Below are 20,439 nucleotides of genomic sequence, written 5' to 3'. Positions count from 1 at the left end.
CCTGGGGTCTTGTCTCAACATAAAGGGGGTCTTGTCTCAGCATGAGGGTAAGAACGTGGACTCCTGGGGTCTTGTCTCAACATAAAGGGGGTCTTGTCTCAGCATGAGGGTAAGAACGTGGACTCCTGGGGTCTTGTCTCACCATGAGGGGGGGGGGGGGGTTGTCTCACTATGAGGGATAGAACGAATAATTCTCCTGGCAATCTTGTATCACTATGAAGGGAACGTGGACTTCTGGGTTTTTTATGAACACCCGACTGTAGTTACCACAACATAAGACTAGACTAAGGTGGCGTATGAATCCCAGACTAAACTAGACTTCAAACTAATCTACAGCTCGTGTACGTCCTAGTTATAAAATAAACAAAATTGTATTCCCACAACCCATTTTAAAAACATAAGGTTAGAGGGGCGGGCATAATTTTTTTGTCCACATAAATGAATCACTATAATGCATAAACCAATCTGAAAATTCTAACATTGAGAATGCTTACACACTGCTGGCATTTTGATATTTTGATTTGTGTAATTTATATATATCTATATATGTCTGTATATATATATATATATATATATATATATATATATATATATATATATATATATATATATATATATAAATATATATATATATATATATATATATATATGTCTGTATTGATGTTTTGTATTACTCTCAGTACTTGATAGCACTTCCCGACTCTTGCCGACAAACAACCCTCGCCCACACAGCCCTCTGTTTACAGAAGCTTCCAGCAAACGAGAGAAGGCGACAGACAGAGAGAGAGGAGAGAAAAAACACAAAGTAACTACCGTACGACTACGTGGTAAAAGCCCGTGAATCAGCGAGCAAATTCCCCAGTTATTGATCCCCCTACACGTCAGTACAAGAACCTGTTCTACTGGCACCGAAGAGTTGGCTTTGTCGGGGATGCGATTAATAGGGGCTGAGGCTTCTTTGTTTCAACGCTAGTTAATGCTGGCTGACGCCGGTGATGGTGGTGATGGTGTTGATCGAATAGACAGATAAATGGGATGTTAAATGAGGATCGGGGTAAATGTTTTGTGTAAGGCTGGGGTCAAGATGGGAAATGGTTTTAACAATATATATATATATATATATATATATATATATATATATATATATATATATATATATATATATATTTATATATATATATATATATATTTGGTAATAGCTGAAGACTTATGTAGTCGATAATTGATGCATGATTCATCCACTAATAAAAGAGCAGAAATGATAAAGACTGTGTAGGCTTATTATTTATTCTATAGCTTATAACCTTAGCCTTTTCTAATTAAACAATGAAACCATACTGGGTGTGTTTTTTGTGTGGTTGAGTTCAATATATTTTTAAAAAGTGCATGTTTTAATGAATATTGAAGAAATAGATTGTAAAGGATATCATGGACGCAGTGACAGAGTGTACTTTAAATAAGAAACATCATAAAAATCTGGATATCAGCAAATGAAGAAACTAATATCCAATATGGCAAGCCTGTCTCGCTTGTCTGGATGTACTTGTTGAGCCAGGTGTCAGATAACACAGAGGCAACATCACCACATGTTATCTGAGCTAACCACCACTCACACACTACTCAGCCTGGGGACAGGACAAGGACACAGGCCTACGTACACAGTGAGGCCCCTGGAGCCGGATTTAGGACACAGGCCGGCAAACAAGGGTCTTGGCCACTCATCATTAACCTTTTTACTCACACATTTAATGTTCGAAAATGGGGAGACACACCATGAGGGATAGGCAAACAGGGGGTGTGGCAGGGCTAACACGACTGATCATTAACCTTTTAATTTACACAAGTAATGTCCAAATAAGAGGAGACATACAGGCCAAGAGGGGTGACCTAGGCTAGACAACTGAACCTGATCATTAACTTTTAACTCACATGTCCAAATATGAGGAGATATACAGGCAAAGAGGGGGTGTGGCTGGACTAGACGACTTAATCTGGAATCTTTTAACTCACATGTAATTCCAAATAAGAGGAGACATACAGGCCAAGAGGGATAACCTAGGCTAGACAACGGAACCTGATCATTGACTTTTAACTCACATTTACATAGTCCAGATGTGAGCAGATAAAAAAAAGCACATCACTTTTTGACGGTTTTTTCCAATTAAGAAACTGTAAATGAGGAATCTTTTTTTTTTACATGTCAACTCTTAATTGCATTAAGATTAATTATCTTCCAATCTTTATCCTCTTAACCATCTACGCAGTAATTGCTGTATTTAAAACCGTTTCATTACTAAATAAATCAACAATCGAATGTATGTAGAGCAGCCTATAACTCACTAGTTCTGTTTTCAAAACAAATGGCCGCCATTAACCCTTAATACGCTCGCCAGCCTAGAAGTTAAAAATTAAAGGCGCTTTGTGCTTGCAACATTACTCTACCTGACAAGTCAACAGGCCTGTCTCTTGACATTTAGAATGTCACTGTCAACATTTCTAAACAAAACCATTCACGATCTTGTGCTTTAAACTAGCAGCAAGGAAAAAAAGAAAACCACTAACTACATCCTAAATACCAATACATCCATTCTTCAGCTAGCTGCAGCCAAGACAGAAAACCAATCACAATATCAGCCATTCCAATACATAAAGCCAAACACACCAATAGGTAAAGAAGAAAAAAAAACCCACCACCAACATCAACAAATACAACACACCATTAGCTAGCTACAGCCAAGAAAAAAAAACCCACCATCAACTATTACTGCATACCATTATCTAGCTACAGCCAAAACAGAAAACCCACAATAACATCAACAATTCAAACACACTACAGCCAAGAAAGAAAACCACCAACAACATCAACAACTACATCACAACAATAGCTTGCTACAGCCAAGAAAGAAAACCACCAACAACATCAACGACTACATCACAACATTAGCTTGCTACAGCCAAGAAAGAAAACCACCACCGACAACATCAACAGTTACACCACAGTACGTCTCCAGCAAAGATCTCAACATAAAAAAACAAACAACCCAGAATGGCAAGATTCGTCAAGTTGTGTATGAGTTGGCAGTGGTGGTATACTACGATCAGATGTACTGCAGACACATGTTTTCTATCAGCACCACTGGGTCCCAACAGCTGTCTAGCTGGGCTAAGAAAACGTCATGATTCTACGTCTCCTCTGGTGCACCTGTCAAGTTGTATTCAATCTCTCAGCCAGACTAGGAATAGGGCTAGAACCTGCTACAGCATAATGAAGGCTAGATCCAGTAATAGAGAGGGGGAAAACCTGATGTGTTGTAACAGAATTACTCTTTAAGTCTTGAAACCTAATATATAACTTTTTTATTTATTATCAATGTAACGACATTTAGAAGAAGAAAATAAAAGGAGATTTACGGCTTGTGAAAGAAAAAAAAAATGAGAAACCAAAATGTTCAACATGAGGCATGCCTTCCTTATCGCTCAAATAAAATACAAGTTTTAAAAAAATCTTTTAATGTGTTTTACACCTTACCTTGCACAAACCATGACCCCCCCCCCACACACACACACTACAACACACAACCTAAACCGCTCACCCACCCCCACCCCTACCACACACCTATAACTCAGTTATGTTTTTTCAACTCTCCACGGCAAAAATACTGCTGACTTAACAGTGGCCTTGTGCGGCAGCTGCAGGCCGAAGCGCATGCGCAGGTTTTGTAAACAAAGAGAACTCGGGAGGTTATTTGTTTTGCTTCTGTCTTTGTGGTCTGCGCTATGAAACGTACGGTACAGTTAGACCGGGGGGGGGGGGGGGGGGTTACGCTAGTATATGAGGGGGTGGGGGGTTCAAAGAAACAGCCGCGCTTGTTGACATAATACTATGCTGAGCGTGTAGGCTGGTTACTCTAAATGATATAGTGTGTAGACTGGTTAACCCAGTGTGTAGAATGGTGACCCCTGTATGTAAACTGGTGATCCCCAGTGTGTAGACTAGTTAACCCAGTTTGTAGACCTGTGGCTCCAGTGTGTAGACGGGTGACCCCAGTGTGTAGACTGGTGGCCCCAGTGTGTAGACTGGTGACCCCAAGTGTGTAGACTGGTTAACCCAGTGTGTAGACTGGTGACTCCAGTGTGTAGGCTGGTTAACCCAGTGTGTAGACTTGTGACCCCAGTGTGTAGACTGGTGACCCCAGTGTGTAGACTGGTGACCCCAGTGTGTAGACTTATGACCCCAGTGTGTAGACTGGTGGCCCCAGTGTGTAGACTGGTGACCCCAGTGTGTAGACTGGTGACCCCAGTGAGTAGACTGGTGACCCCAGTGTGTAGTCTGGTGACCCCAGTGTGTAGACTGGTGACCCCAGTGTGTAGACTGGTGACCCCAGTGTGTAGACTGGTGACCCCAGTGTGTAGACTGGCGACCCCAGTGTGTAGACTGGTGACCCCAGTGTGTAGACTGGTGACACAAGTGTGTAGACTGGTGGCCCCAGTGTGTAGACTGGTGACCCCAGTGTGTAGACTGGCGACCCCAGTGTGTAGACTGGTGACCCCAGTGTGTAGACTAGTTAATCCAGTGTGTATACTGATCAACAGATATAAACCACAATGTAGACTGGTTAACCCACCACCCGATAGGTCTAGAAAAAGCAAGTATGAGAAATTTGAAGAGCTTGAGAAAATTCACTTTAATAAAACAGGAACAGTAATAGCCTTTGTTAATAATAAATAGCCCAGAAAGGGAAATTCAATTCACCCTCAATTAACAAGCACACATCCGTCTCACTAAATGACTAATGTTTTAGTGTGTATTCCCGCTTATTACTGCGCATGAGTACATTGAAGTCCATGCATAAAGATTTCCTATTTTGGACCACTAGAAATACGACACCCTAATCAGAATATGCAATAGAATCTCATTAAAGCACATATGCCACCCCATCCCCTTTATAGTGCTGCCCGCGCATAAAACAAGCAGCTCCCGTTGCACTCCATGTCATAAGGCCTTTAAAAAAATCATTGCACCCGTGACTCATGGACCAAATCAATCACTGGCTAGGACCCTAATAAGAAACCCTACACGACAGCCAATGACAAGACCTTGTACTTTAGTCATGAACACATTCTGGAAAGGCCGCTTGATATACTACAGATAAAGCTGAGGCCGAGTTGATTTTATAGTTTATTTTACATCCAAAACAAAACCATAACGCGACAGATGGCCCGACTCAAGTCAATCCTAAAGATGCATGATTTCATTGTTTTCCGTGTCAATCCTACAGGCCTAAAGATGCATGATTTCATTGTTTTCCGTGTCAATCCTACAGGCCTAAAGATGCATGATTTCATTGTTTTCCGTGTCAATCCTACAGGCCTAAAGATGCATGATTTCATTGTTTTCCGTGTCAATCCTACAGGCCTAAAAATGCATGATTTCATTGTTTTCCGTTGCACGTTAATGGGTGTGACTCACGGGATGCTGTAGACTGTAGTGACACACAGGCTGGTGCTTGATAAACAGAGTTTTGACTACGCAGTATGCCATCACAGAATATAAACAAGTGATGCGAATACTACCAACCACCAAGTAATGTAAATAAAAAATGTGATATGAATACCTCCAACTCATGGATATGAATATGTGATGCGAATACTACCAACCACCAACGCATGGATATGAAAATGTGATGCGAATGGACATAAAAAAAACACGTAATGCGAATAATACCACCAATCAATTACTATTGGGTAGGTTGAATGAGAACTTAAAGCAGTTTTGGTGAAAAACAACTGATGGTTAAAACTAATATGTAATGTGAATACCACCAACTGATGGTTTAAACTAATATATGATGCGAATACCACCAACTGATAGTTAAAACTAATGTGTGATGTGAATACCACCAACTGATAGTTAAAACTAATGTGTGATGTGAATACCACCAACTGATAGTTAAAACTAATGTGTGATGTGAATACCACCAACTGATAGTTAAAACTAGTAAGTGATGTGAATACCACCAACTGATGGTTAAAACTAATATGTAATGTGAAGACCACCAACTGATGGTTTAAACTAATATATGATGCGAATACCACCAACTGATAGTTAAAACTAATGTGTGATGTGAATACCACCAACTGATAGTTAAAACTAATGTGTGATGTGAATACCACCAACTGATAGTTAAAACGTATGTGTGATGTGAATACCACCCCCCTCACACAAAGTGTTGAACATGGAGCGTCTAGGCTTTGTTAAACCAAAGCCATACTCCCGTTATGTGATTCATTCAGTACCTCGTTTTAGTTCCATAAAGTCGCCATTTTGATTTCTTCTTTCCCCTCTCCATATTATCCCCCCCCCCTTTCCACGTGCCAATGTTTCAATACACTCTCATCAACCGATGACCCTATCCAGAAAAAAAAATCCCTGGCGTGCGGGGGTTGAGAAGATGAAAGTTCTCGAACGTCCCACGGTGGCTTCATGCCCTAATGTTTTTCCCCACCCCGCGGGCCATCACTTCCCCTCTATCAGCCAGTTATCAGACACTAGAAGGGGATGAGTTGATTGAAGACTCTATACAACCGAGATATCTAATGCTATTAAAAGTCTCAGTACGACAATAATTGCTTCGGAAAGAGCCGCACCTGTAAGGCCCCTGTTATCTTTTGTCCAATAAATCGAATATTTTTTATTTTTTAAAATTTGGCAGGAGTTTTTTTTACACAATAAAATAAATTTTGGTTGAGAAACCAGTCCGTCGACTCCTTAACATTACAAGGCCGTTCACTAATTAACGCTAACGCTGGGTAAATGGGGAGGGTTGAGGGGGGGGGGGGGAGTTCAAGGTTGGCTTTAAATCACACCTGCATACCTTCGTTCTATAAAAATATCACAGGCGGCATTAATATTCTGTGAGAAGTTTCTCCGGCTTACAGCTATATCGGTGCCAGCAAAATAATACATTAAGGTTTGTAATCAATGGCTTCTTGAAGTATTTGTTATCTGTTTAAAACAAAACTATTTCATCGTTTACTTCTTACTTTCATTGTTGACTAACTCACAGAAAATAAGTTACATGCGCTTCTGGGATAAACTGGCACAAGAAAGGGGAGAAATTTGGCAGAGATGGTCCCACACTAAAGTCAACTATAAGGCCAACACAATGCTAATGTTAAACCAACATTATAAATTATTTTTCTTTAATTACAAAATACAGGGGGGAAAACCAGACCCAAGTAAACAAAGGTAAAAGTGTGGACTAGTGCCAACCTTGCCGACTTAGTTTTACGTTTACCACAGCGGCCTACACGGGAGGAAGGAAATTGAGTTCTAATCTTTACAAACTGTGGTACCTGCACTTTCCATCTAATCCAGAAAACAGAGAAACGACAACACCCCGTACCATCTAGGAGAGAAAACTAAAATAAACTGCTCTATAGTTTGCTCTTGGTTGGACATTTAGCACATTTAGAAAGAAAAGAAAGCTGAAATCGGAATCAACGGCTTACAACAAGTTGACACTAAATACTTAATCGTGTTGGAGGAAATCTCTTCCAATTTTATAATCGAGAACGAAAAAGAAGAGAAACTATTACTTTATTAGGACTACGGTTAGGAATCAATAAGTGATATAGAGTATCAAACAACTCATATTTCGGGCTTAACGGCATGTTACCAATATTTTCTTTTAAGAAAGGCAGGGTTGACCTATGAACTCTAGCCGCCCGCCCACACACTTAAAAGTCCCAGCAAGATTTCTCAACACTGCGATCAATATTGGGAGAAGGGGATGGGGGCGGGGGCGAGACTCACCAACAAGGTGACATTGGAATCAAGAGAAGAAAGGAAAATGAACTAACGAAGAACATGACAAGAAAGAAAACTAAAAAGATAGGAAACTGAACTAGGAAAGGAAACTGAAAAGAAAACTGAACTAGGAAAGAAAATTGAACTACTATTGCTAGGAAAGAAAACTGAAACTAAGAAAGAAAACTAAATAGAAAGGAAACAGTACAGAGAAAGGAAACGGGGACATTAGTAAGAAGGCAGTCAACTGTGGCAGAAAACTCAACAAAAGTTGAAATAAAACTGAAGCAAGATTAAACATAATCCGCATTGTCAAAAAATAATGTCACGCAAATATTGTTATACGGCCACCCGGATTATTTTGTAATTTCTTTCAAGATTCGTCTAAAATAATTGCGCAATACTCAAACAAGTGCAAAAGCCGCTCTAATGCGGTTTTATTTAATCATTTCTGTGAACTGGTTTACAACCGGTAACCCGAGTACTTTCATCAGAACCCGCGGTAACATGAAGCAATGTAGTCACGAGGAAATCATATTCTGGATGCACTGGGGTTTTTTTTTTTTTTTAGTGTTGCAACATTTTTCTTTTATACGTGGTGGAGAGATGAGTGATCTACTGTATTATTAAACACACCTAGTGTACCACTAAACAAACCTAACGTACTAATAAACAAACCTAACATACCACTAAACAAACCTAGTGTACCACTAAACAAACCTAGCGTACCACTAAACAAACCAAAGGTACCACTGAACAAGTCTAGCGTACCACTAAACAAGTCTAACGTACGCCTAAACAAGTCTAACGTACCACTGAAAAAACCTAGTGTACCACTAAACAAGTCTAACGTACCACTGAACAAACCTAGCGTACAACTAAACAAGTCTAGCGTACCACTAAACAAACCTAGCGTACAACTAAACAAGTCTAGCGTACCACTAAACAAACCTGGCGTACCACTAAACAAGTCTAACGTACCAATGAACACACCTGGCGTACCACTAAACAAGTCTAACGTACCAATGAACACACCTAGTGTACCACTAAACAAACCTAACGCACCAATAAACAAACCTAACGCACCACTTAACAAACCTAGCGTACCACTAAACAAGAATAGCGGCCTACTAAACAAACCTCGGTAATTATTTATTTAATTAGCGTTGAATGCACAGGATATGATTATTAAACATTTACTTTACTGACATCAACTAGGCCCTAGTTTATTTTCAATAAATATGTTGGTGGAGAGGGGGAATAATGGAGCAGCCCATTAGATAACATAAACATAAAGGAGAAATTTCAGTTGAATTGAAGGAAGGAAGAGAGAAAAATTCAACAAGACAGTATGATCTCAGGAGGCTGTAGCAGATGGTGCAAGGATTATCAGTGTCCAGGGGTGGTTAGAGCAGGGGGGGGGGGGGGGACTAGGGCAGGGGTGGTTAGTACATGGGGCAGGACTGTTGTTGTCTGACCAATGAGAAGTTCTAAATATGGAATGTGCTCAGTGGGGATTGATATATTCAAAGAAATATTTGGAAAATAAAATGGAGGATTGAATAGAACAGAAAAAGTGTGATATTAATTAAGGGATATTGTTTATTAATATTTCTACATAAATTATTTTATCAAACTAGCAGTTATTAAAATGTCATTAGTTCTGATTATAATTATAATTATGATCTGGGGTTGTTGACTACAGTAGGGAATATAGTTGACAACTATACACAAACACATAGTAAAGATCACTGGCAAATGAATGTCTATCAGCAGTCTACACGGCCACAAGACACCAGCCAACACAATAGCTGTCTCAAGCACCAATTGTATGGGCCCACCAGCAGTCTACTTTCAAGACAGCTGTCTCAAGCAGCCATCACACCAATTGTATGGGCCCACCAGCAGTCTACTTTCAAGACAGCTGTCTCAAGCAGCCATCACACCAATTGTATGGGTCCACCAGCAGTCTACTTTCAAGACAGCTGTCTCAAGCAGCCATCACACCAATTGTATGGGCCCACCAGCAGTCTACTTTCAAGACAGCTGTCTCAAGCAGCCATCACACCAATTGTATGGGCCCACCAGCAGTCTACTTTCAAGACAGCTGTCTCAAGCAGCCATCACACCAGTCCAATTTTTTCATGCCCATCAACAGTCTACATACAACACAGCTGTGCTAATTTAAATTTATTTTGTCCATGTGAACTTTGCAAGTAATAGCTTCATTAGCCATTCTGTTCTTTATTCAATACTTATGTACTGTGTAAATTAGAATGTGCGATGGGCGGTTGGGGGGATGGTGGGGGAGGGGGTTGGTATTGCAATTAACCAGATCAAATATTTATAGGAATTAATCATCAGAGAGAAGGACTACAATATTAATGGATTACCTTGCAGAAGTAAAGATTATCATATCTAACTAAGTACCATAAGTCAGCTTAGCAACAACATGATGGTTCTGGCAACCTTTCAAGTCCGGCGCTATAATTTGTAATGAGTAGAAAAGAACTTACTTTTAAATACTGATGCATACAGAAGCGACAGACTTGACTTTCTTCAATAGAGGAAGTATCCATTTTTTTCAAGAAACCTTTTTTAGGCTACAGAAAGAGAGAGAGGAGGTTTATTAACACACTGTATAACGACTCTATAAAGGTGAAGGAGAGCTGGGTGGGAATAGAAGAGGCCGACTTGGTGGAAGCCAAAACAATGAAGTGGTCTGAAGGAGCATTTACAAATGTTCTGTGTGCTGCCTTTTGTGTTTATGAATTTATGAAGTTAATGAAGAAAACAATCAAGAATGAAGTAGAGGAGAATAATTTTCTATTTTTTACAAGTTACATACAAGCATTTGTTTTATCATGTCTCAAAAGTATAAAAGCCCAAGCATCTTGTCCCAAACTCAAAAAAGCACTTTTAACCATACAATTTCTTTTTATATCTGATGTATTACAATAAAAAAAATCTTAATCTGTAAACAAAAAATATATAACATTTTTTTATTTTCACCCCACAACAATTTATATATTGCTATAATACTCCAGAAGTAGAATAAGGATTGTCTAGAAGAATGCACCACCTCAAGCTGGTTACTCTGATTGTTTATGTTGGAATACTGTGAGCAGGGAATGTAAACCAAAAGGGTGACTACATTGGAACAATGCCAGTGACAGAATTCAGTAGAAGAGTTTAGAAGGTTCCAGAGAAAAACAAGTCATGTGAATTCGTGCTATAAAATAAAAATTTGTATTTTACCTTTATTTCAATGCTGAGTGTGTAGCTCGAATCATCTCTACTTTCCTTCAAGTTTTTACTGAACTCGTCCTTTGAATTACCAGCGTCCGTAATGTAAAACTGACCACAGGGGATATTTTTTCTAGAACCGCCCTCATCACATATATGTGGTGCGGAATCCTCCAGCTCCTCCCCACCGTACACGCACTGAAACGACAGGGCATCGTCCTCGTCGTCCACCAGGGAGAAATGTGTTTCCAGGCTGTCGTTGAACTGGTCTGTTTGCGTGCTGGAATCCTGGCTGTCCCCAGAACAGCTGCTGCTGCTGCGCCGCAGGCTGTCGGTGGAGATGATTTTGATCATTGGGTTCTGTCTGTTGCAGGTGTTTTCGTCCGCTTGATGATTGGTGCCAGGGTGCCCTTCCGAGCTGCCAGAGGTGGGGTTGCAGACAAAACAACAGTCTGGGAGGACCAAGGCACACTGAACATGGGTGTCGACGATGTCTCTGTGGGAATTCTTCCTGTGAGCTGAAACCAGAAGACTAACATTACACCTATTTGCAAAGTACATTATCAGAAACATGGTACCAATCACAGTCTTTTGGAAACATTTAAGTTAATGATTATTATATAAATAACTAGAACACCTATTATGAGAATTTTACCAATAAGAGTATTTTTAGATGGGTGGCCATGTTTTCTAAAACCATGTTACTTAGCGCCAGCACTATACTGAATCTATTAGGGTGTGAGATTGTCAAATCTATCACCCATAAGCCCCTGGACGTGCTCTACAAACACCTTTAGTGTACCTTAATCCCCCCTCCATAATGGTGATGGGCCGCCCATGAATTAAAAAATCAACACGGTTTAAATTAACTCTTAATAAAGTTTAACACACCTGGCCTAGCTTGACCAGCTAGCTCCACAGCTTTTTCTCCAAATCCTTTTGGCAATAAAATGAGTTTCTGAAATATGGTGCATAACATAGATCACAGACTATCCAATATTTTTTTTTAATGGATCATAATGCTTTCATTTTTAACAAAGTGCAAATGTATGTGATATCTCTTATATTATAAGAAAGAAAAATTAGTTATCAGGACTAACTTACAGGTATCACAACATATCGATCAGACAGGAGAGGCCTCATAATATTCTTCATGTAACTGATAACTTGCCTCAATTCCATACACACAGCTTTTTGAATATTCTGTAAATCATATGAAATCATGTAATAATTTCAATATGAATTTACTTATCTGAGGTCAACTAGTTAGTACAGTCTCCCAACCCCATGGTGATCAACAACATTTTTAAACATCCTTATGGGTAAATTCATGATACAATGACAGATACAGTAAAACAAAATGTAACATCGCTTTACTTGGCTCACTACCAAAGGTTCTTATTTTTTGTATTATCACTTCCAGACAAAGCATATGCAAGTAGAAAGGTTTATGTGGCTTGAATAACCTTGTGCTTTATTATATGGGACAGCAAATATATAAGTAAGCCATAGCAAAAAAAAAACAACCCAGAAAATAGACAATATTCACTAGTACAATAAACAGTACCTACCTCGCCATATGATTTACCAACACCATTCAACAAGTGATCTCTTATCTTCTGAGTAGCATTTTGTTTAACTAATCTGTACACTTGTTTTGTCTGTAAGTTTATTCATTTAAAAAAGGTTTATTATTATAATTTTTTTTTAATTTTCTGCGTATATTGTGGGTGTTTACAAAAGTAAACTGGACACTAAAACATTTATAACCCAAATGAATTTTGAAGTACATCAATTAACCCTGAATATTTGCACCAATTGGATATATTTAAGAGGACTGTGGTAGAAAATAATCAGAAAACTATAACTCATTTTAGGAATATGTAAAAGTAGAGTTACTTCTATCCTGAGCAACAATAATTATTTAATAAAGTATGTAAAATTAATTATATTTTCACTAGCCTATATACTAGTTATTCCTATTTTCTACTAAAAGATATGAAAAATAGTAGACCTAAAAAATAAAGTAAAAAAAAAAAATTAAGCCAATGTAAAGTAAAACGTTTTGTAGGCTACTTATGACATAAAAAGCTTTTTATATAAAGGGAAAGTAGAAAGGTATTGGATGTTAGAAATAGTTAGATTCTTGTAAAAAGGTGCCATGTATTTAGTAACGAAAATATTTTGTTCCAGTTGTACTATACACTATACTGTTACTGGTTGCTTTCACATGAAATTTCAACACAATTAGACTATAGAAAAGTGGGGAATATGGATTTTTTTTTCACTTTTACACTAGCAGTGCTAAAATATAAATGTTTTTCAGATATTGCAATGGTTAAGATTCAAGTGCAAGGCATATACATCTACACCTCACACCATAAAATTATTAAAATTATGTCAGTAAAATTAACCTGTAAGAATGACCTATCCCCCATGATGTTAGAGAAATTTCAAACAAACAATAGGCCTAATAACTAAAATTAGGGTCTAACAGGTTTTTCTTCATTTTATTTTTAAGACATATGCCATAAAATACACATAGCCTATGGAAAAATATTATTTAATTAAAAGACTCACACACAGTGCATACACAATGTGCATGGACCACCCCTAATCACTCCCCTAACATATAGGCCTGGGGCCTAAATATGTTTTTTATAGGCCTAATAAACCGATTTAAAAAATAGTTGGATAAATTGTAGGTAGGCGGTAAATGGATAAACACATTTCAATAATAGTAAATTAATGTAAAGGCCTAAGTTATTAAATTTCTTCCACAGTTTACATTTAGACTAGATTCTAGAATCTAACTGAGTTTTCCATTTTTGGTCTAGAATCTAGTTACTAAAAAGTAGCAACTGTTGTTAAAAAAAATGATGGTGTTTCTGTTTTTATCAGATGTTCATAATCTATTATTTATAATGAAAAAGAGTCTTACAAGTCCTATAGATAAAACTAGATCTATGTAACAAACAAAATCTACGAGAGTTTAGCTAACAATAAGATTAACAGGTAATACACACTACACTCACACATTGATTCATTCATTCAAATTCAAGTCTCAAGTACTCGAGTCGGAGTTGTTTTGGAGATGAGTTTCAAATAAAATTTTAAAAAATAGAAACTTACGAGATCTATTAGAATATAAGAATATATACCTGTGGGTTTGCGAATACCATTGATCGGTTTCCTTCGCCCCTATATTCCAAGTCAAAGAATCGTTCCATTCCAAAATTCATTAAGAAAATATTTTTTGTTTTGTATTTTTAACAAAATGCGACCCTGCTTATCACAAAAACCGGATATTGACAAGGGCAACCACTCTGTGCGCTTAGAATTAAAGGACAATAAAGTGAGGAACAGCTTAGCAGTCTAAAAAGAACACGAAAAATAAAAATAGAAATAGATCTAGGATCTAGATTCTAGGATGTACGGTGACCCGAATCCTAACTAAATAAATAACGTGGGCTTAGATCTAGTCTATATCGATATTAATTATTACAGTAATAAACATTATTAATTCACGCATTTAAAGCTACTGTAAATAACAGTGTATTTTTTCTATTAAAAAGTGTATATTTAAAAACATGTTTAAAAATAAAAGTAGAGTCGACAACACCGAATATTTTTGACGACCCGCTCACCCATCAGTGTTTCTTTCGGGGTTTTTTTCTCCGGAGGGGGGGGGGGGGGCACTTAATAATTTTTTTTTTGGGGGGGGTATATTTCCGGGGGGCGGACACTGATAAAAGTATATATTAAATATATAAATTCCATTATGTTCGGGGGGGGGGGGGGGAATGGTGATGGTGGTGGTGCACTATCTTGGTAAACTGCCCCCACCCCGAAGAAATGCCTGGAAGAATTTCTGTCACCCCCCCCCCCCCCCCAGATCCCCACTTCTCATACAGAAATATTTTCTACGTGAGAGGGAGGGGTGAAATCTTTAATGAGATGGAAACAGGTATAAGTATTTTCATTAAGTTATTTATTTTTTATGTCTCTATTTCGTCTCGCTTCACCCTAACACCCCCCCCCCCCCTCAGGAGAGATGCGTGGGAAACAATGATCTCCAATACATGAAGGTTAGAGGGAGACACTACAGAAAGAACAGAAACAATTAAAGAAACGGGACGTCTAAGGTCTAAAGAGCCTAGAAGCCTTCGTTGTAGTTAGGGCGTGGTGTAAAAGTGTAGATATTTTTTAAAGAAATTATGAATAATTCTGAATTTTTTTTATCAAAGAGTGTGGGGGTGAAAGGTGTAATTGTAAGTAATATTATGTGAAGCCCCCCCCCCCCCACACAGTCACTCCTCATACCCAACGTCATAACAAGTCATATTACCCCTACCTTTCTAAAATGATGTCCCAGTTCAGCACCCTTCCCCATCCTCCCACCCCATACACACACTCAAGCACATACACAAAAAATGACAAACTTTGATTGTTGAAATTGCGACTTCTTAACACATACAGACCTATTAACTATAGTGGATCAAGATTATGTAGCCCACATTCATCCATTTTATTGCAATTTTTAAACATCCGCTATACATCATGAAGTATTAATAAAATACCCATGAATATAGAAATATTACACACGTTACTACACAAACATATTACACAAGTTACACGTGTGCAAAATAAATGTTTAACATTTATGGATCTACATTATCCCAAAAGCATCGGTGGGGGGGGGATAATTGTTATGAAATGGTTGATGGTGTGGGGGGGGGGAGAGATAGTTTTTGTTAAATGGTGGATGGTGGGGGATAGTTGTTATGAAATGGGGGGGGGGAGATACTTGTTATGAAATGATGAATGGTGGGGGGGGGGAGATACTTGTTATGAAATGGTGGATAGAGGGGGTGGGGGTCTTTTTTTGTAGAAAAAAAATCGCTAAAATAGCCATAGGCTAATTTAAATAAGTAGGCTGTATTGGCATTGGTGTTAATTAAAAACGATTCATAGACATTTCAAATCGGTTTCGTGTAGGTGTTTAAACAAAGATATTAATCCTTATGCCACCTTCACATCAAGCATTTCTTAATTATTTATACATCAGTATGTCTATTTATATTATATTTTTGCGGATGAATATTATTTTCTTAACAGCTGTCTATCCACTTGCCTCCCCCCCCCCCACCAGAATCATTCTACAGCAGTTTTCTCAGGCATCTCCTTCTCCCCCCCCCCCCCCCAGAGGTGTAGCGAGAGGGGGGGTGCGGACCGCACCGGATGACACCATTTAGTGTGTGACACCAATGCAAAAAATAGCAAAATACATAGAGAAAAATTTGAGGGTAGGGGGTGCAAATTGAAAGTTCAAGGGAGGGGGGGTGCAAATCGAAAATTGAAAGTTTGTCCCCGAAAAGGGTCGCTACGCCTCTGAGGGGTGACACCATTAAGTGCCGCACCTCGCTACGCCACTGCCCCCCCCCCCCTCCTCTACACACACAGAGAAAACATAGACTGTAATTTATGTAGGAAATGAAGACTTTAACTAATAATGTCTGCATACCCCGGTGTTTTAAGTGCCCCATTTACCGGAGAAAAAACTTATGAAAGAAACCCTACTTTACATAACTTAAACAACTTTGTGTCGAATTCATGTTCCAACTGTGATTATTTTCTCTCTCTCTCTTTTTGTCTGTAAGCGGATGTTAAAAATACAACACAGGGACCAGTTGTTTTCCCTTCAAACTTCTTTCGTCATATCCTGTAATTACAAAACAATATCAAAACTTGGCACCAACCTTTAATTATTTTTATTGTTTTATTGATGGGGGAGGTGTATTTGGGGGATCGGGGGACATTACGTCACGTGTTGATTTTTAAAATGTTTTGGTTGGCCAGGATTTCATTCACGTGATCTCGATGTTTATTTTAAAAGCCGACACACATTGGATGTCGATACTTTCAGCTTTATCCTGCCCGACCTTAACATAATCACCGAATTATATTCGTGTGATCGATCCAGTAGCGTACGCAGGGGGGGAGCAGGGGGAGCGGGCCGCTCCCCCTCTGGCCATTTTCATCAAAGTGGCGCCTTTTTGGAAACTTTTTAAACTCAAAGTTTTAAACAACGATATTTGTTAAAAAAATATTTTTGGTCGGCACATCTATGTAAATCACAAGATTTCTTTTCATGCAGCAATTAAGCATTATTGTACTAGTCTAGTAGTGTTTACAACACGTATTAACAGCTGCATCAGTTTACCATTCTAAAAAATAACCATTACGATGCTTTGCAATGTTTAAAAAACCTCTACGGGTAGTACTACTTGGCAAGAGGGGTGTTACGTTTAAGGCAACTGAATAATGTATTTGCTTACGAATAATTGAATTAGAAAATGTTATACATAAAACTTCACACATAATTACTTTATATATACAGTTTGAATCGTGTGATTAATTAAAAAAAAAATTCCAATACAGAAACAAATACAACTGATGTGGCACCTCTATTTAAATTTTCTTATCAGCAAACTGCGTAGTGGTGGGGAAATTTTGAAAAGGTCAACAACGTCATCACGATGAAGTAGTAGTATTCATACAGTTTGGGCGATAGTGATTACGATTACAAATTATATGAAACAGTTACAACCCCCCTCCCCCATGGACCCCTCTGTAAAAAAATATATTGTCATAATACCAATGCTACTTATTTAAATCTATTTCTGTAATATATATTTGTGTAATATATATTTGTGTAATATATATGTATGTTTTAGAACAGTCATCTAAAAAACTGACGCTATGTGCACCCTGAGTTGGTTATCTCTCCCCCCCCCCCCCACACCTCACCACTACAATTGTGTAGAGCGGCATTAATGTCACACCTAGGTATACACTGGGTTGGATAATTTACCTATAGTGACCGGACAGTGGTGAATGAAGTTGAACCCCCCCCCCCCCAACCCACCCCGAACTGATCTGTTAAGTACATGTAGAAAAACGCGTATTGATGTACGAAAGTACCATGCCGCCAGAACATTAGCTTGTTAAACGTAAAACTCTGTGAATATTGTTTTTGCAATTACCAGTAAAAAGGTGAGTGATCAAAACAATGATCTAACCCATACCTATCACTATGTTAAAAATGATCTTTATAAAACCCAAAAGAAGCAGTATTTAATTAAAAATATATGATCTGAACTAAAAAGACATATGTTCAGTTAAATTTAGGCTGCTATTCCGAGTGGTGTCCTATTAATTCGAAAAGCGTGGTTTTATACGACTTATGATTTTAAAAACTTTCATTATGCTGTAATACTTTAGCATTTATGATAACGATATATTAAATTCTGATTATAGACAAAAACATTTTGTAAACACGAATAGTGTTAAACAATTTCATTATATTCTAAAGTAAATATTTATTTGTTTTGACATTTTTAATTAAATGTTTAGTTATATACATATTTATATTAAGAGAGTGATTATTTCCCCTATTTAACTTGTCTTAAATAATTTCCCAGGAATCATTATGTAAGAATTTTGTTTACAGGAATTACAAAACAGATTGTGTTACGTTCATTGTTTTGGTTGTAGTGTATATATATATATACTATATATATATAATTATATATATATATATATATATATATATATATATATATATATATATATATATAATATATATATATATATATATATATATATATATATTGTTTACATTGATACAGTTTTTGTTTTGTCTGCCTACATTGTGTGTTTTTTCTTATTTCTTTAGAGTGCTACTTTCAATTTATTTTACATCATATATATATATATATATATATATATATATATATATATATATATATATATATATATATATATATATATATATATATATAATACACGTATATAGGACGTGTTAAAAATTCGGCGCCTTTTTTTGTTCTTTTCGCTCCCCCTACAACGGAAACCTGGATACGCCTCTGGATCGATCCCTCTGATGTAGATTTATTGCCGATCAAAAGAAATATAGCCTCGAACCCTTTCTCTACGGAAATTTTTATTTCTCCAATATTTATTTGGGATCGTGTTATAAAACAGAAATATATATCCATTCAATCTCTACCCTGTAACATAATTTAACATTTCATAAAACTTTTTTAAAGAAGCCCTCCATTCCCCCCCCCCTTTCCTTTTATACCTTAACACGATTTGGTACTATACTATATGTTTGTTTTGAATTAAGTAAATCACATACTTTCAAACAAATTAGAAATGAATGTAAGGCTTTATGTTGTATGAAAAGATCACGTCTATACTATGAGCCATTTTGTACAAACGCTTTCATCCAACTATACTAAACTCTAGACAGCAGAAATGTTGCGAGTGTGAAGAGAGTGTGTGAAAAATAATTTGAAACAGAAGACGGTGGTAACCCCACTACTAACTAAATCTGTCTCAAGTTACACAATATAACCAAAAGACTAAACCATCCCTTGCAGTGGCGTTGCGAGGTCGGGTGTCACCCGGTGCGGGCACTTAATGGTGGTCACCCCCAGAGGCGTAGTGACCCTTCCCGGGGACAAACTTTCAAATTTTCGATTTGCACCCCCCCCCCCCTCAAACTTTCGATTTGAACCCCCCCCCCCTTGAAGTTTTTCTCTATATATTGGTGTCACCCGGTGCGGTCCGCACCCCCCCCCCCCTCGCTACGCCTCTGATCCCTTGGTTGAATGGTAGAGCGTTCGGCTCCTAGCCCGAAGGTCTCGAGTTTGGAGCTATGTCTGGACTGGTGACTGGTAGAACGTCCCTGAGTCTACCCAGCTCTGATTAGTACATGACTTACGTCAAAAGCCGAGGTCATGAAACGTATGAAACTCTACGTATCTGCCCAGTGGATCGTTAGGTCTTTACTTCCTATTTACCCCCCACCCCCCATTTTATTTCGCCAAAATTAAAAATAAAGAATATAAAACCAACGTTTTACAACATTTCTGTTTATTCAACCATACTCTAGGTCTATTAAAATATAACAAAACGATAAACCAACCCCCTTTTGTTTTATATAATAATTGCTTAGTCCCCTTTAGTCTGTGGATACACTTTACGATCCATCATTACTTTTTCGTCCGTTGCTGTTTTTATTGCATTTTGATATGATATTGATACACTTGTTGTGCACAATTATAGCGTAGACTACGCCATACATCTACTCAAAAATCAATATTGTTTACTGTTGAAGCAACTGTTACTTATTTAAAATATTGACAAACTAACAAAGGAAAACAGAAACCGGTGTGCCTTATAGTTTTCAGTTGCCCCCCCCCCCTTCCGCACGTTAAAATATAATTCGGCTGCTGGTCAAATGTTATAATAATTTGGCTCTACTGCTTCCAGAGAAGGCCAGAGGTTGAAATGACGTCACTATATTTCAGCCG

At 37.9% G+C, this 20,439-nt stretch overlaps 1 protein-coding gene across 1 annotated transcript in view; it reads right to left on the bottom strand.

The window, feature by feature from the left end:
• LOC131927091 (inositol-pentakisphosphate 2-kinase) overlaps window positions 1-14,353 on the bottom strand; it is an 81,832-nt gene extending 67,479 nt beyond the window's left edge. The window contains exons 1-6 of the mRNA XM_059282749.1: window positions 14,218-14,353; window positions 12,628-12,717; window positions 12,161-12,259; window positions 11,948-12,014; window positions 11,069-11,574; window positions 10,327-10,413 (exon numbers count right to left, since the gene is read on the bottom strand). Coding sequence (XP_059138732.1) covers window positions 10,327-10,413; window positions 11,069-11,574; window positions 11,948-12,014; window positions 12,161-12,259; window positions 12,628-12,717; window positions 14,218-14,298 — 930 coding nt within the window. The 5' untranslated portion in view covers window positions 14,299-14,353. The remainder of the gene's footprint in view (window positions 1-10,326; window positions 10,414-11,068; window positions 11,575-11,947; window positions 12,015-12,160; window positions 12,260-12,627; window positions 12,718-14,217) is intronic.
• Window positions 14,354-20,439: the final 6,086 nt, after the last annotated feature.

The sequence above is a fragment of the Physella acuta genome, unplaced genomic scaffold (genome assembly GCF_028476545.2).
Source record: "Physella acuta isolate Inbredline_101_S28 unplaced genomic scaffold, ASM2847654v3 ptg001372l, whole genome shotgun sequence".
In the NCBI taxonomy this organism is placed as follows: Eukaryota; Metazoa; Mollusca; class Gastropoda; family Physidae; genus Physella; species Physella acuta.
Note: the sequence above shows the minus strand (reverse complement) of the source record. Positions and strands in the feature narration are given on the sequence as shown.